This window comes from Silene latifolia, chromosome 5 (genome assembly GCF_048544455.1).
Source record: "Silene latifolia isolate original U9 population chromosome 5, ASM4854445v1, whole genome shotgun sequence".
Classification (NCBI taxonomy): domain Eukaryota; kingdom Viridiplantae; phylum Streptophyta; class Magnoliopsida; order Caryophyllales; family Caryophyllaceae; genus Silene; species Silene latifolia.
Window position 1 is genome coordinate 1,458,947 of NC_133530.1, and position 17,924 is coordinate 1,476,870.

The 17,924-nt window shown below is 34.5% G+C and overlaps 1 protein-coding gene across 1 annotated transcript; it reads left to right on the top strand.

Moving 5' to 3' along the window:
- The first annotated feature begins 890 nt into the window (after positions 1–890).
- Positions 891–17,571, top strand: LOC141656314 (putative LRR receptor-like serine/threonine-protein kinase At1g53430). Its single transcript, XM_074463160.1, has 26 exons — positions 891–1,167; positions 4,957–5,134; positions 6,592–6,663; positions 6,967–7,035; positions 10,017–10,088; positions 10,663–10,731; positions 11,179–11,250; positions 11,434–11,505; positions 11,937–12,008; positions 12,108–12,179; positions 12,280–12,351; positions 12,448–12,519; positions 12,619–12,690; positions 12,914–12,985; positions 13,087–13,152; positions 13,245–13,304; positions 13,397–13,435; positions 13,541–13,590; positions 13,724–14,088; positions 14,192–14,390; positions 15,016–15,072; positions 15,632–15,744; positions 15,833–16,043; positions 16,124–16,361; positions 16,639–16,789; positions 16,902–17,571. Exons 1-26 carry the CDS (start codon positions 1,047–1,049, stop codon positions 17,352–17,354), a joined length of 3,159 nt encoding a protein of 1,052 aa, XP_074319261.1. The 5' UTR covers positions 891–1,046; the 3' UTR covers positions 17,355–17,571.
- The last annotated feature ends 353 nt before the right edge of the window (positions 17,572–17,924 follow it).

Genomic DNA, 17,924 nt, shown 5'->3' on the forward strand with positions numbered 1-17,924 from the left:
ATCTTCTCAGGTCTATCCCACAGCATAGAATATAGATCCAAGAATTCCGTAGTCATACAAGTATACAACTAAGGCCCTGTTCTTTTGGACTGAAACTTATCGATCGATCCGAATCGAACTTATAGGATCTCGAATCGAATCAACTTATAGGATCTCGAATCAACTTATTGGATCTCGAATCAATCGAACTTATAGGATCTAAATCGAACTTATAGGATTCGAATCGAATCGAACTTAAGTTATAGGATCTGAAGTTAACTTAAATTAAGTGAGGTATAAGATCTGAACTGAACTTATAGGATCTCGAATCGAATCGAATCAACTTATAAGATCTCGAATCGAATCGAACTTATTGGATCTCGAATCAACTTATAGGATCTCGAATCGAATCGAATCGAACTTATAGGATCTGAAGTGAACTTAAATTAACTTATTAAGTGACTTGAAGTCCAAAAGAACAGTGCCTAAACGTTAATTGATAAACAAGTAAATATTAATTTCATTAATTGATAAACTCTAAATGGAGAATTATAATCCATTTTTTAAGTTTATAAATTAATTAGATTCGATTTTAGGGAGAAAGTATATGTAAAAGTTAATTTGATTAGGCTTTGGAGAAAAGGGCATGTTATGGAAAGTTTATGAAAAATTGTATGTGAAAGAGTAAAGTTTGTATGTGAAAAAGTAATTCCGTTCCTTGCATATCTTTTTATCTTGGGCGCCACCGGGTGACGCCCAAATTGGGTGCCACCCTCTCACATACATTTTTAATTGAAGGGGTCCCCACTCACCCCATGTGAGAGGATGTCGCCCAAATTGAGTGTCACCCGGTGCGTCCTTTCATTTTCCATCTTTTTATGTCTTCACAGTTCACACACTCATAATTTTTGTCATCCAATATTTTCTCTTTCTACACTACGCAATATAAAATCCAAAATCATGGGTTATTTAATTCATTGAATAATTTATTAGAAATTAACATAAACTTGAAGAATAAAGAGATACTGTAATTAGTAAAGTTAATTAGGTTTTTTAAGAGCAATAAAATGGTGGTTTATTCACTCAAATTTGTGCATAAAGTGCATATAATTGTATTAATTTCATTTCTTTTAGCAAATTTCGGTGCAAAATTTGGAACTTTCGCTCAGTTAATCCCTGAAGATGAAGGTATGTATCTAATTCCATTACTTTTTAATTTTCATGCATGCAGCATGTATGTTTTGTTAGTTAATGATCATCATTAACAAATACTTGTGTAAAACCGTTTTACACAAGTGTTATTATAATATCATCATGCGAATCATTTACGCACTTTTTATACTCTTATCTTCCACTCGAATTAGCAACCAACAACATTTTCGTCCAAGTCAATTGTGGGATAATAGGTGGTGTCCTAATAAATTTGTTACATTTACACTTAAGGCCGAAGAAATAAAGTGAAATTTAGTAAATTTATGGCTCAAAGTTTAGCAATCTTTAATTTGTTCATCTCATAGGATCTTAGGTTTATTTTGTTCTTTATAATTCCATACAAATTACTATTCCTTATAACCAGTGACGGAGCCAGGAATTAGAGGCAGCGGGGCGAAAATTTTGAGCGGGGTGGAGTGGTTATAATATAAAGCTACCTTGAAAAAATTTCAAAATTTTAACTAAAAATTTCAAAATTTTAGAATGCCAACGGGGCAACCGCCTCTGCTAGCCCCCCTCGCTCCACCATGCTTATGACAATCAGGAAAAGTTCACATTTTACCATCCACAAATTCTTATTTATCAGATAATGGTTACATTTTATTAAAACTGGTTTTATATTATTCCTCTGTCACAAGCTTGTGATCGAGTCGTTTCAAAGGAGAATTTAGATATGTTTATTTGCTTGACTAAATTATTTACGTTTACTGTTATTTGTAGCCTTGTATACAGTGGCGGATTTGCGGGAGGGATAGTGAGGGCACGTGCCCTCACATGAAGGGAAAAAAAAAGAAAAAAAAAACTGAAAATCTATGTTTAGATAATTAGAGCGCCCTTTTCTAAGCATGATGATGCTCTTGGTCTGGTGATAAGAGGCTTACAAACATACCTAATGGTCATGTGCTCGAACCTGGGACGTTTGGTTAGTATATTCAATGATTGCCCAACACACCAATTGCATATTAATATTGTTTGTTAAACATATATATTTTTATATCTATACAATTATACACTTTTAGAAAAAATTCCTTGTAAAATTTCCCAGTGTGTTATAAATGAAGATTATGATACTCTTAATTTTTTACTACCCTCATGCCGATAATATATGAAATTGAAGGGTCTCCCGAATTTTTTTTGCACAGGGCCCCTAAAATGTCAGGGACGGCCCTGGGTACATTCTATCGCCGAAAATGGATATTCCCTCTAAAATAATACACTTGGGCTTGTTTGTATTTGATTTAGGGCTTGTTGGTATATTTTTTTCTTTACGATTATATTACTATGTATTGACGATGTTAAAATTCTAACGTATAAATGATGTCCGTAATTTTTTTTTTTGGGTATGCCCCTCCTTTAGTGAAATCCTGCATCCGTCCGTGCTTGTATACTCCGTAGTTGCTTGTATGATAGTTGATGGGTTGATGGCTCTAGTTGTCGTACTACTTGACCATGCATGTCACATTGTCCTACACTTTTTCTACTGCAAATTGTATTTTTCTTTTCAATAATGTTGTACGGATGTACAACTCTGTTTGTATGTAAGCAATGTATCTTTACTGTTGTCAAAAAAAAGTGGTCGAACAAGTTAGCTTAATAGATAAAATCGACATTTTAACAAGTAACAAAAATTTCGAAATTTCTAGTTAAACATTTCAGTTTGTTTTCTAAGTTACTCTTTTTAACACTAGTTCTATTAAAATTATTTTAGATTTATACGAAGAAGTTTTCACGACATGACTTTAAGTCTGGTTCTGTCATTAATAGTACTTTGTGTTAATTATTGTCTATTGTAATCGATCACTCTTTTAAATATATTTCAAAATATAAATAGAGCGATTTCTAGGAAACGCGAAGATATCGAATTCCATTTGAATTCATGCATTTATGTAGCAAGATATCCATCAATCTATTATCTAGATTCCTATTTGATTGTTGAACGCACTCATTGTTTGAAAAAAGTAGCTATATTGTGTTAGCTTTAGGTAAAGTAATTAATAAAGCCTAGGAAAGTTCAAAACGTTATACTATTACCTTTTTTTTTTTTTTTTTTTTTTTTTTTTTTTTTTTTTTTTTTTTGACAACGATTAATATACTATTACCTTTAGGCAAATACATTTGATGAAAGGTGGTCGGGTTTGGGGTAGAGGAAATATTTGAGGCAGGTTAACGAATAATTATTTGTACTCGATTCTTTTGTGAGATTGATTGAACCAGTTAATGGACAAGACGGCCGAGTACAATACTATACTCGAAATCAAACGAGGATTACGTATAATTAGTTTAGTTAGGTTGCCATGTCATGATGTAATTATCGGTAATTACCAACCAAATTCTATACGTAAGTCGGAAAATGTATGAAATTTGGACTGAAAGCTAATAATCTACTATAGTATGTTTGACTGACTTTCGTCATTGAAATGTATGGAGTATTATTGTATTAGGCCCTGTTCTTTTGGACTTAAAGTCACTCTTTTTAAGTTAAGTTCAGCAAAATTAAGTTAAGTTCAGAAAAGTTCAGATCCTATAAGTTAAGTTAAGTTCAGAAAATTAAGTTGAGAAAAGTTCAAAGAAAATTAAGTTGAGAAAAGTTCAAAGAAAATTAAGTTCAAAGAAAATTAAGTTGGAAAAGTTAAGCAAAATTATAAGTTTCATAATATTGACGAGTTTTAAAAAAAATACGATTTTCGTTCAAATCAATTGTATAAACAGTCCGAAATTAATTATTATTCTATATTTTTTTTTAAAAAAAAAAGTATTTATTTCAACTTCAAATTCTTACATATCCCCTAACCCACCCATTAAAATCACACAAAGGCATCAAAACTCCATAATTTTAATCACCTAAGGTCTTGTTCTTTTGACTTAAAGTTCTTTGAACTTAACTTAATTTTTCCAACTTAACTTAATTTTCTTTGAACTTAACTTATTTTTTCTTGAACTTTCCAACTTAATTTTTTGAACTTTTTCAACTTAATTTTTTGAACTTAATTTTTTTGAACTTTTCTGAACTTAATTTTGCTGAACTTAAACTAACTTAATTTAATTTCACTTAATACTACTACGCCTTCTATTTTTCAACTTGATTTTTCAAAAGTATAATTTAACTAAATATTTTGTTGCATTATCCTTACCTTGACGGCTTGACCGCTATTCTTTTATGTGATCGGATTTCATATGAATTATGGAACTCGTGTAATAAGACGGAGTATCTAGCTAGGTTAGGCATAGCGAGTTCTTACATGCAACCAAACAACCATTTAGTGAAATTTAGTAACGTTAATTAAAGTGCTAAAAACAAAAATATCGATCTCATCTTAATATTAATGGTGACAACGAATATTTTCGTATTATTGTCAAATATGTTTATCAAAATTTAATGTATTGTGCGTTGTCAATTTGTCATATTTATCGTTCATAATGGTTATATACTTATAGGAAAGTGAGTGTTTATGCAGAATAATATAGTATACGTCCATTATTCATGCATGGACCACTCATTTGCAACTTTTTCTTTGATTGGAAATCTAATTAAATAATGTAATATAGTAGGATTGTGATATAGTCGTTCACTTGTGAGTGTTCTGTATTGTTGAAAACAACAAAAACCGATCATTCATTTTATAACTAAGGATATGAGATTATAGTAAGTCATTAATTTTTCGACCGTGGTTTACAAGATGTTTAAATAATGTTATGTAATCCCACTCGAGTTAATTATGATGAACATCGGTCTTTAACAAATGTAACATTATTATGTCTAAACAGTGAAAACATTGCAAATAATATCGGATAAGCTAAAGTACACACAGTGGACGAAGATCAGCCATAAGTCATGCAGTGATGGAGGTGTCACATTCAACAAAACAATCACTAATACTACTTTTAGTAATGTCGCTTGTGATTGTTCTTTTAACAAAAGTACTATATGCCATGTTACAATTATGTACGTACCTCTTTTCAGCTTCTCATTATTATTTTAAGTCTCGGTTATCGACTTATCGGTCATGTTTACGTCCGACTCCATCCATCCCCTTACGTAGATCGGTTAATTCACAGTGTCAAAAATATGAAAGGTGTTATTTCCGAATGACATATGTGCCGGCTCGCTTGCAGCTCGCTATCTTATGTCATGGGATGATAAATGACAAGCTTGATTACGCGTTCAAGTAATCAGTTAACGCCTAAAACTGAGTTTAATTAACGGAAAATAAAGTTTAGGGGTACACTTAGTGATAATAACAACGTATCATGTATGTTTTAAAAGTGTAGGAGTACCATATAAAAAGTCAAAAAATTAAGAGGTAACATATAAAATACTCCCTCCACAAACCTATTTTCACCCCATTTGCTTTTGGGAGGTCAAAGTTTCCGAACTTTGACCGTAAATAAGTTGGGAAATAAAAATTATTAGATTATAAAACAAAAACATTTACACTTATTTTCATGACATCTTTCACGAAAAAAAATTTCAAGAAAAAAAAAGTAACATATAGACTTCGAAAAACATGGTCAAAGTGTCGTCTTGGAGACCGCAATAAAGCAAATGGGTGAAAATAAGTTTGTGGAGGGAGTATCCTTTTTTTTTGTGTGTTGTCATTGTCTTTAGTTTTAGTTGTCCACCCCCTTACGGTATCAAAAACATAAAAGGTGTTATTTTTGAATGACACATCGGCTAGGTCACTATCGCATATTCGAATCTATTAGCATAACAACAAATGTTTATGTCCTTGTTTTTTTTTTTTTTTTTATTAGGTAAGAAAACTAGGTTGTTCCTCTAGGGTAGGACCAACCTATCTCATCCTTTCGAATGAGGGAGGTAAGTTGAAGCCACCGGCTATCAAACCACCTCGAAAGAGTTGGACATGAATGTCCAACTGAAACCATGAAGTCAGCAACCTTGTTGGCTTCACGAAAGCAATGTTTAATTATCACTTCATCGAAAAAATGAAGGTCTAATTTCACATCCTTGATAATACTAGAAATTTCCCACGGAATTTGCCAAGTACCTCGAATCGAGTTAATAACACATAAGTTATCACCCTCCACAATTAACTTTGAGATTCCTAAGTATTTATCTGCTAAAATACCTTCTTTTAAAGCAAGTGCTTCCGCAACAAGGATACTATTGGATCCGCACTTTTTTGCTCCCAACAAAACGACTTTACCATTATGATCTCTTATAGAATATCCTAAATCAGTTTTATTACCTTTTATTCTCAATCCGCCAAAATTTAGCTTTAGGAAACCGTTTGTAGGTTTTTCCCACCAAATATCCTTGTCTTTTGTTTGAAACATTGTATTACGGAGTACTATATATTAACCATTTATTTGGATTTGTTTTTATTTTTATTATGATTTAAATTTTTAAACATGTTTTTTTCTGTAATATTGTATATATAGTCAATTGAAGGGTCTTAGTCTTAGTGGAGTATTGCCTGAAGAATTTGGAGACCTTACTCAACTGAATGACATGTAAGCACTTCATGACTACATACTTTTTAAGGCTTACATTCTATGTTACTCTGACTCTTCTTATTTCCTCGTATACCCTTTGTCCGACACTCGATACTCAGTACAAGTCATATGACACTTAAATATCTCATTTTACACCAAAATATGCATATCTTTCATAAAAATAGCCAAGTTTGACCATTAGACTGGGACATGTATGTACGTGTGTCGGATACTTCTAAACGAGTCTGAGTAACACCGCTTAGATTTGATTTCGAAACATCAAACAATGAGCTGATGAAGTTTATTTTTCTTGTAATTCAGTGATCTCTCCAGGAACTTTATTAGTGGAAACATTCCCAAAAGTCTTGCAAGGATTCCATTAGTTCGTTTGTAAGTATATTTATTGATTGTTGAAGCAATTACACATTTATTTCATACAGATTTGTTATTTGTCAGTATGTTTTGCGGTAAGATAAGACCGTCTTACAGTAGGATTTGTTATTTGTCAGTTGTACCATGCTTATGGTACAACTGGATGTATAATCCTATTTGTGTATACTCGTAGTTGTTTACATGTGAGTGTTCTATATTGATAAAAAGAACAAAAGTTGATCTTTAAAAAATAGTGATATGAGATTATAGTAAGTCATGACATATGTTGATCATCTGGATCAACTGGTAAATGTTTATTGTAGTTTATAAGACGTTTAAATAATTTTTATGTAATCCCGTCCGATTTGATTATGATGAACATCGATCGGTCTCTAACAATGGACGTAACATTATTATTATTATGTCTAAACAGTGAAAACATTGCAAATAATATCGGATAAGCTAAAGTACACACAGTGGACGAAGATCAGCCATAAGTCATGCAGTGATGGAGGTGTCACATTCAACAAAACAATCACTAATACTTCCTCTATTCAACTCCACTCTACCTATTTCACATTTGTACACTATTTACAATTGTGTATTCAATTTCGATTTTCTCTCGATACGTAAGTGGAAATATATTCATGTGAGATCTTGTTTGATTCGTTTTTACGAGTACATTAAAAATATCTAACTTTTATAATTTTTGCAAATACGTAGTTAACAATATTTAGCGCGTAAAACACGCGTTGGCAAACGTGAAAAAGGAAAGTGGTAGAGTGGAGTTGAATGGAGGAAGTACTACTTTTAGTAATGTCGCTTGTGATTGTTCTTTTAACAAAAGTACTATATGCCATGTTACAATTATGTACGTACCTCTTTTCAACTTCTCATTATACTTCCTCCATTCAACTCCACTCTACCACTTTCTTTTTTCACGTTTACCAACGCGTGTTTTACGCGCTAAATATCATTAGCTACGTATTTGCAAAAATTATAAAAGTTAGATATTTTTAATTTACTCGTAAAGACGAATCAAACAAGATCTCACATGAATATATTTTCACTTACGTATCGAGAGAAAATCGAAATTGAATACACAATTGTGAATAGTGTACAAAAGTGAAATAGGTAGAGTAGAGTTGAATGGATGAAGTATTATTTTAAGTCTCGGTTATTGGTCATGTTTACGTCCGACTCCATCCATCCCCTTACGTAGATCGGTTAATTCACAGTGTCAAAAATATGAAAGGTGTTATTTCCGAATGACATATGTCTTGGCTCGCTTGCACTCGCTATCTTATGTCATGGGATGATAAATGACAAGCTTGATTACGCGTCCAAGAATCGTTCACGCCTAAAAGCGAGTTTAATTAATGGAAAATAAAATTTAGGTATACACTTAGTGATAATAACAACGTACCATGTATATTTTAAAAGTGTAGAGGCATCATATAAAAAGTCAAAAATTAAGAGGTACCATATAAAATACGGTAAGTGGATTATACATCGATGTATTACCACCAATTCATAGTTTCGAAAGCATTATAATAATTTTTTTGAGCTTTGTTTTAAAATTTGAGTTTTAATATAATTTTTTTGAGTTTATTTACTTAAATACTAAACTCTAAAAAATTGCAATAATACTCAAAAACATTACATATAAGTTTAGTAAAATTTGAGTTTTGACGGAAAAAAAATTAAAATCTAACTTATAAAATTTAATAAACTCAAAAAAAAACATACATATACTCAAAAACAAATAAAGTTTGTGGAAATAAGCTCAAAAAATATAGATAAATGCTCAAAAACAAAAAAGTTGGAGGTAATACCTCCAATGTATGTTCCTTTTTCTCATATAAAATATCCTTTTTTTTGTGTGTTGTCATTGTCTTTAGTTTTAGTTGTCCACCCCCTTACGGTATCAAAAACATAAAAGGTGTTATTTTTGAATGACACATAGGCTAGGTCACTATCGCATATTCGAATCTATTAGCATAACAACAAATGTTTATGTCTTTGTCTTTTTTTTTTTTTATTAGGTAAGAAAACTAGATTGATCCTCTAGGGTAGGACCAACCTATCTCATCCTTTCGAATGAGGGAGGTAAGTTGAAGCCACCGGGCTATCAAACCACCTCGAAAGAGTTGGACATGAATGTCCAACTGAAGCCATGAAGTCAGTAACCTTGTTTGCTTCACGAAAGCAATGTTTAATTATCACTTCATCGAAAAAATGAAGGTCTAATTTCACATCCTTGATAATACTAGAAATTTCCCACGGAATTTGTCAAGTACCTCGAATCGAGTTAATAACATACTCCCTCCAATTCGCTATAATGTTCCCTCTTTCCCGAAACGGATTATTCAAGTAATGTTCCTCTTTCCTTTTTTGGTAACTTTTACTCTTATTTTATTCTTTTCTCTCTCCTATAACCAAACCCCACACAACTCTTTTACTCTTATTTTATTACTTTTCTTAATGTTTTGGCCCCACAACTCCTTATTTAATTCCTAATAATTCATCTCTCCCCTATCAACAAACCCCACATTTGTCCTTTATTCATTTTTCTTAAGTATTGTGCCCATCTCAAAGGGGATCATTATGATGAATTGGAGGGAGTATAAGTTATCACCCTCCACAATTAACTTTGAGATTCCTAAATATTTAGCTGCTAAAATACCTTCTTTTAAAGCAAGTGTTTCCGCAACAAGGATACTATTGGATCCGCACTTTTTTGCTCCCAACAAAACGACTTTACCATTGTGATCTCTTATAGAATATCCTAAAACAGCTTTATTACCTTCTATTCTCAATCCGCCAAAATTTAGCTTTAGGAAACCGTTTGTAGGTTTTTCCCACCAAATATCCTTGTCTTTTGTTTGAAACATTGTATTACGTAGTACTATATATTAACCATTTATTTGGATTTGTTTTTATTTTTATTATGATTTAAATTTTTAAACATGTTTTTTTCTGTAATATTGTATATATAGTCAATTGAAGGGTCTTAGTCTTAGTGGAGTATTGCCTGAAGAATTTGGAGACCTTACTCAACTGAATGACATGTAAGCACTTCATGACTACATACTTTTTAAGGCTTACATTCTATGTTACTCTGACTCTTCTTATTCCCTCGTATACGAGAAAAAGGATTACGCATCTGAGGTAGTACCTCAGACCTTGTAGTTTTTGAGCATATACACAGTTTTTGAGCATATACACATTTTTTCTGAGCATATTACCATTTATAAATATAGTTTTTGAGCAATATTATATTTTTTTAGTGTAATGTTTTAGTAAATGTGCTCAAAAACTTTATACTAAAGCATAACTCAAAAACTTTAAAATAAAACTCAGAAAAAACAATAAGAGGTACTACCTCAGATGTATAGTCTATGAACTGCTCGTATACCCTTTCTCCGACACTCGATACTCAGTACAAGTCATATGACACTTAAATATCTCATTTTACACCAAAATATGCATATCTTTCATAAAAATAGCCAAGTTTGACCATTAGACTGGGACATGTATGTACCTGTGTCGGATACTTCTAAACGAGTCTGAGTAACACCGCTTAGATTTGATTTCGAAACATCAAACAATGAGCTGATGAAGTTTATTTTTCTTGTAATTCAGTGATCTCTCCAGGAACTTTATTAGTGGAAACATTCCCAAAAGTCTTGCAAGGATTCCATTAGTTCGTTTGTAAGTATATATATTGATTGTTGAAGCAATTACACATTTATTTCATACAGATTTGTTATTTGTCAGTATGTTTTGCGGTAAGATAAGACCGTCTTACAGTAGGATGTGACAATTTTGTAGGGTTTTTGGCGAGTTTTACCTTTGCCTTTACATTATTAGATCTGTCAAAATAATTTCGACTTGAATGACTAGCTAAGAGTCAACCAACCCGATCCGATAATCAGAATATGATTTGAAACCCGAATTGACCCAATCCACTTCAGACTCTATTGCCCGATCCCCCAAAGTGACCCGATAATAAGACATCTGAAAAATACCTGAACTTGAACTAACCCGGTCCAAACCCTAATACAAGCATACTCATAATTACCCAACCTGGACTGATCCGACCTCAATAACCCGTTTGGCGGGTTGGTTTCTGCTGACTAATGTTATTGTACATTGTAGGTCACTGAAGGGAAATCGGAACACCGGCCCAATTCCGGATGAAATTGCTCAGATTACCACGTTACAGAAACTGTTAGTCTTATTACCTGACTTCTGTAGTATATTTGTACTCCTTCCTTCCCAATCATTTGCTTGCCTTTGATTGAAATACGCCTCACAATAAATATAAAAGGTAAACAAACGCCTGAGACGGAAAAAGTATTAATCTCTATACTTTATAGCTTGTTCAGTAGTAAGTCCACTGTGCTATTGCAGGTCTGTTGAAGATAACCAACTTACAGGACCTATACCGAAGTCTCTTGGGAATTTGAAAAACTTGGAAACATTGTGAGTTTTCATTGTTAATTGCACTAACTATTTCCCAGTTCTTCTGATGACGATCTTTTTTCGAACTGAGCGCATGGACTCGTACATGCAAGCCTTTAGGTTCATATTAGAACATACTGTAAAGAAATTCCCGAATATATACAGAAATATGGAGTACAATGTAAAATATGTTTCGGCATTTTTGTGAGGAAATATTTGTCGGTGTTGACTTCGTCTGATCACCAAAGTCGAATGGGACAGTATAAATGGGATGGTACTGTGGTAGGGTGACTTGTTGCATTGTCGAAACTGTAAATGCAAACTGATACGGAGTATGATTCTAAATCATCATTTTTCTTGATTCTCAATTTTAACCGATTTTAAGTTGCTTTCCATGTTAATTGATTTTCACCCGTCATATATTCAGAAAATACATTTGCTCATTCCTGCAGGGTACTGGCTGCAAACTTCTTTAACGGAACATTGCCTGCTACACTCGTCAATCTAAAGAATCTCAAAGAATTGTAAGTCTTATCTGAGTAATTTCATCAGTCTTCATATCTGTTATCGAAGTATTAAAGTCTAAGGCTTCTTAACTCTTAAGTACTGAATAATACTTGCAGAAAACTCAATGGAAATGCATTTACCGGGAAAATACCTGATTTTCTTGGCAGTCTGGCCAACCTTACTACACTGTGAGTACACGGAACTATGATTAATAATTTACACTTTAGCGAGCTTATCTTTAAAATCTTAAAGCGTTTTCTTGTTATGGAAATCGACATTTTCTATTAGGGATATTCAAGGTACATCAATGCAGGGACCGATTCCATCTAGCTTGTCTACTTTGACAAACCTGCAAACTTTGTGAGTACAAGATGACTTAGTTATTCAGTTTTGAGATCAACATTTCAGTAAAGTCGAGACATTCATGGTTCTAATGACTTTGTTATTGATTCCTAGGAGAATTTCAGATCTTAATGCTGCAGGTCTCACTTTCCCAAACCTGACTGTCATGACAAACTTAAAAGAACTGTAAGTTATCACTTTGATAGATTCACACATAAATATTACTCCGTAAACAAGTACTTCTTGTTTGATGTTTGATGTTTGATATCCTTCTTCTCTGATCAGGGTACTGAGAAACTGCTCAATCACTGGTCGAGTCCCCGACTACATTGGAAACCTAGTAAATATGAAGCTCTTGTGAGTAGCATTTCTTTTCTTATATGCATTACTGACACACTAGCTAAGCATACGCGCAGCTGTAGGGCTCTTTGTTCATTTACTTACTCGAAATTTCAAGATTTTGAGTTGTCTTCTCATGTCTACAAATTATGGCATGTTACAGAAGTCTAATTACAGAATGGTTCACCAAAAAACCTGCGCTTCTGATAAAGGCTAATTTTATCAAATGGTTTCTTGACAGGGACCTGAGTTACAATCAGCTGAGCGGGCCGGTTCCAGATTCAATCCAAAACATGAAAAGTCTTGATTTCTTGTGAGTTAAAACACAATCAGTAGCATGTTTTTGAAGTCTCAAATTGTTTCCAAGTTCTTCTATTCTAAATTTCTATACCATTGATTTACACACTAATGCAGGTTTCTGACAAACAACTCATTTTCCGGGCAATTACCAAATTGGATCCTGAATAGCAAGCAGAAATTGTCAGTATTTTTTCCTCTTGTTTACACGCTGTTACTATGTGGTGTTTTTATGTTCAAAATACATTCTATAATGCCGACTGTTTCTACTGCAGCGATTTGTCTTATAATGATTTTACTGGTTCATCCTCATCTAGCTGCCAGCAATCGAATATGTAAGATGATGTGCAAAATTTCAAGTTTTTACAGCCCACCTTTGTCTGAAAGTTCCTCAATCTTAATTCAACTTTTGTTTATCGTGTTACAGCAACTTGGTCTCTAGCCATTCGACTTCAAAAACCAATTCGTAAGCTCCTCCGAAATCATTTCTTCATGTTAACCGTTGCTGTGGAGACTAAAGTTAATCAGTTCTCTGACAGTAAGATTTTTGTAAATAATTCTGATGTTGCAGTGTTGATTGGTGCTTGTTGAAACACCTTCCTTGCGTCACTAAGCCTCAATGTAAGCATCTACTCCCTTCGTTTCACTTGATTCTTTACAAGTCCCTTCCGTGTCAGAATAGAGGGTCTGAGCCTGAGGGACCAATGGATAAGATTTATATCCGGGTTTTGAACGTCCGTATCTGTTCCTGCAGATCATTCATTGTTTATTAACTGTGGCGGAAGCAAGATGAATTTTGAAGGAAATGAATATGAAGAGGATTCCACCCCGGGAGGACCTTCAACTTTCTTTGCATCAGGAGGAGAAAAATGGGCTTACAGTAGTACTGGAGCGTTTCTTTACAACGACAAGGCCAACTTCTTAGCCACGGAAACATTTAATGCTAATGTGACTGGTATTTACCAAACAGCTCGCTTGGCGCCTCTTTCACTCAAGTATTATGGCCTTTGTTTGCTACCAGGCAACTATACTGTGAAACTGCACTTTGCTGAGATTATGTATTCTGATGATCAGACTTATAGTAGCCTCGGCAGACGCTTATTTGATGTGTCAGTTCAGGTAAACCGACTGCGCAATTAATTACTCCCTTTCGAAATTCAGAATATGTTAAAGTTTTTCTTATTAGAGTTTTTGATTAGAGTTTTTCTTTTAATTGTGACAGGGGGAAGTAAAGCGGAAAGATTTCGACATAGCAGAAACAGCAGGAGGTGCAGGAAAGCCATATACTATGGAATTCGGAAATGTCGATGTTAATGACAGCACACTAGAGATCTTCTTATATTGGGCTGGTCAGGGAACCACTGCTATACCTGTTAGAGGCGCATACGGTCCTCTTCTATCAGGGATCTCTGTGACACCCAGTTAGTCAATAATCTTCTCTGTCAAAATACTTGCTTTCCATACATCATCCGATTTGAATAATCTCACTTTTTCATTCCCTTGCAGACTTCAGAATAAACTCAGGATTGTCTGCTGGAGCCAGGGTTACCGGATTCGCAATTCGTTCAATTCGCTTTCTTAATTCTAATTCGCGATTCGCTCAATTTAGCGAATTCAATTCGCTGGCGAATTACATTATTTTAAAATTCGGTAATTCGTCGAATCCAATTCGCAAAAGGATTATTCTTTTATATCAACAAAGCTAAAAAAATCATCTTCCTGTCAGAAATCAAAATCAAATTAAAGCTAAATCTACAATAGTGAATCAAATCATTGTGCTTGGCTTCAAAGTTCAAACTTCAAAATAACCGGGTATCTTGTCTATACTTCACTTTTTCCTGATTTTTTTTTGGTTTTTAACATAATCATATAATTCGCTCATCTCAGCGAATAATTCGCGAATTGGGACGAATTAAGATGAAAATGAATTGCGAATTAATTCGTTCGAATTAATTCGCAATTCGGAGGGGGGGCGAGCGAATTAGGTAACCCTGGCTGGAGCTATTGCCGGAATTGTGATTGCCTCGTTTGTCGTTCTTGTATCAGTCTTGGCAGTTCTCTGGCTGAAAGGTTACCTCGGTGGGAAAGATGATGAAAATGAAGGTAAGTATGGGAATACATCTTCTATGTTGGAACAACATTTTTTCTTGTTAGTTCAACTCGCTATTCTGTGGTTGTGGCCACAAACCTGGCAAAACGGATCAACGGGTCGAGTTAGTTCGGGTATCTCATTGATTTTGGGTTAATTCGGGTTGTGACGGGTTATTTCGGGTTTGTTGGTCGGGTCTGTTTCGGGTCAAGTGAGTCGGGCTGTTTCGGGTCTGGTCATTTTCGGGTCAACAAATAATAGGGAAATAGCCATTTCAAGTTTTTTCGGTTCAATTAGAGTTATATTTTGTCGGGTCATTTTCGGGTTTGTTGATTTCGGATCGGGTCATTTTCGGGTCGGGTCGGCTACGGGTCAAGAAAGATCGGGTCAATTCGGGTTTTCATGTCACATTCGGGTGATGTAGTTCAGGCCACTTCGGGTCTCGGGCCAGTCTTTTCGGGTCGGGTTGCTTTTGCCAGGTTGAGTTGTGGGTTAAGGGTGTGTGTTTTGAAACATACCCATATCCTGCTATAGGAGTCGTTGAGACACCGGCTAATGTTGTTTATATTGCAGAATTCCGAAAATTAGGTACAGGTTATTTCTCCTTGAAGCAGATCAAAGCTGCAACAGATAATTTTAGTATCAGAAACAAAATTGGCGAAGGAGGTTTCGGACCTGTATATAAGGTAAAGTATATACCAAGTAAGGTTAAATTTTTATATTTTTGATCCTATTGGTGATTTAGTCGGTAAACATCTTGGCGACTATATATAGGGAGTATTACCAGACGGGAAGGTGATTGCTGTGAAGCAGCTTTCATCCAAGTCGAAACAAGGGAATCGAGAATTTGTAAATGAGATAGGCATGATTTCGGCTTTACAACACCCGAACCTTGTAAAGCTTCATGGGTGTTGCATTGAAGGAAAAGAGCTGCTTCTTGTATATGAATACATGGAAAACAACTCTCTCGCTCGTGCCCTATTTGGTAAGTTTCTCTTCTAAGTTATAACCCTTATGAGTCTGGCATGAGACGGTCTCACATAAGGTGGTTAATTAATTTTATAGGTTCGGAGGAACAGAATCTGCGGATGGACTGGCCGACAAGGAGGAAAATATGCTTAGGAATCGCAAGGGGGTTAGCATACCTACACGAGGAGTCGAGACTCAAGATTGTGCACAGGGACATTAAGGCTACTAATGTCTTACTTGATAAAGACTTAAATGCTAAAATCTCTGATTTCGGTCTTGCTAAGCTTGATGAAGAGGAAAATACTCATATCAGTACTAGAATTGCTGGAACAATGTAAGCTGACCGCCTTCTTAACTACATTCTTTGGTTAACTCGTCTTTACATGATACCGTAAGGTGAGCATTAGGAATTTTTTGGTTAATTGGGGTTAATTAGCGAAAATAATTAGGGATTTGGGGTCGGTTTGAAACTATTTTGGCCCAAATTCCTAATTATTTCGCTGATTAACCCCAATTAACCAAAAAAATCGCGCATTAGGGTAGTTTTGAGTTTTGACGTTGTTGAGTGTCGAGATCACTAACTCGTGTTTTTTTGGTGTGAATTTATTTAGAGGATATATGGCTCCGGAGTATGCAATGAGGGGTTACCTCACAGACAAGGCCGATGTCTATAGCTTTGGAGTTGTTGTGCTTGAGATTGTGAGCGGAACAAGCAACACAAGTTACCGGCCAAAAGAAGAGTTTGTCTATCTTCTTGATTGGGTAAACTACTTTTATTTCGAGTCTAATCTCTTCTAAGTTATGTTTCTCCGACACTTTATTTGTAGAAGTTCAAATATCGAAAGTTTTTACCTATTTTTTCGTTTTTCCGAAGGCCTATGTTTTACAAGAACAAGGAAGTCTATTAGAGCTTGTGGATCCAAGTCTAGGCCAAAGTTACTCAAAAGAAGAAGCATTAACATTGTTAAACTTAGCACTACTATGTACCAACCCGTCTCCGTCTCTAAGACCGAGAATGTCGTCGGTTGTAAGCATGATCGACGGGAAGATACCCGTCCAAGCTCCAATTGTCAAACGGGTTGGGTCCGAGTTCAATGAAGAACTAAGACGTAAAACGTTCGAAAGATTGTCATTAGAGAGTCACACTACGGTTTCAATGAGATCGAACTCGAGCTCGAGCTCGAGCCAAGTAGAGAGGAGCATGATGTCAATGGATGGTCCATGGATTGACTCTTCTATATCAATGCAAAGCAAGAATGAGATTATAGACAAATCACCTGCAGTGTCAAGTAGACAACTTCTTCCAAAGCTTGATGAAGACAATTAGGAATGGAAAGTCATATTGACTTTTTGACTTTATAGCGATACGAACATATTTAAGTAATTGTCGATCTGAAATACCTTAATGAAAATGTGATTATTAACATCCTAACGGCGGGGTTATAACTTATAAGTTATTGTATTTTGTGTAGGCTTATTCATCGTGTATGGATCCATTCATAACCCTATTTTTCTTTTATCTAATGCCTAAATTACACGGAGTATCACATTGCTTCAATTTTGTGGACCGAAATCCAATTTAAGGTAGGGTTAGACATGGAAACATGTTTATATTGGCCCTAACCAGATATGATCGAATTCTACACAGAGTATCATATTGGTTCAGTTATTTACTAGATCGGACTCAATTTTCCAATTTAAGGTAGGGCTAGACATCGAATCATGTTTATATTGGTCCTAACTCCTAACCAGATAGAATCGAATTCTATGGACCAAAGAAACCGAATTAAATTAAGGGTCGTACTTTTTCACATACGTATTTTACTCTTTCACATACGCCTTTTACAATTATACCCTTGACATTTTCTTCCTACTCAATTGATTTTTTTTTCATCTC

Coding starts and splice junctions, on each gene's coding strand:
- LOC141656314 (XM_074463160.1), top strand. CDS start 1,047: ATGGTGGTTTATTCACTCAAATTTGTGCATAAAGTGCATATAATTGTA. Junction 13,153..13,244: donor CTGAATAGCAAGCAGAAATT/GTCAGTATTTTT, acceptor TTTCTACTGCAG/CGATTTGTCTTATAATGATT. Junction 15,745..15,832: donor GTTTCGGACCTGTATATAAG/GTAAAGTATATA, acceptor GACTATATATAG/GGAGTATTACCAGACGGGAA.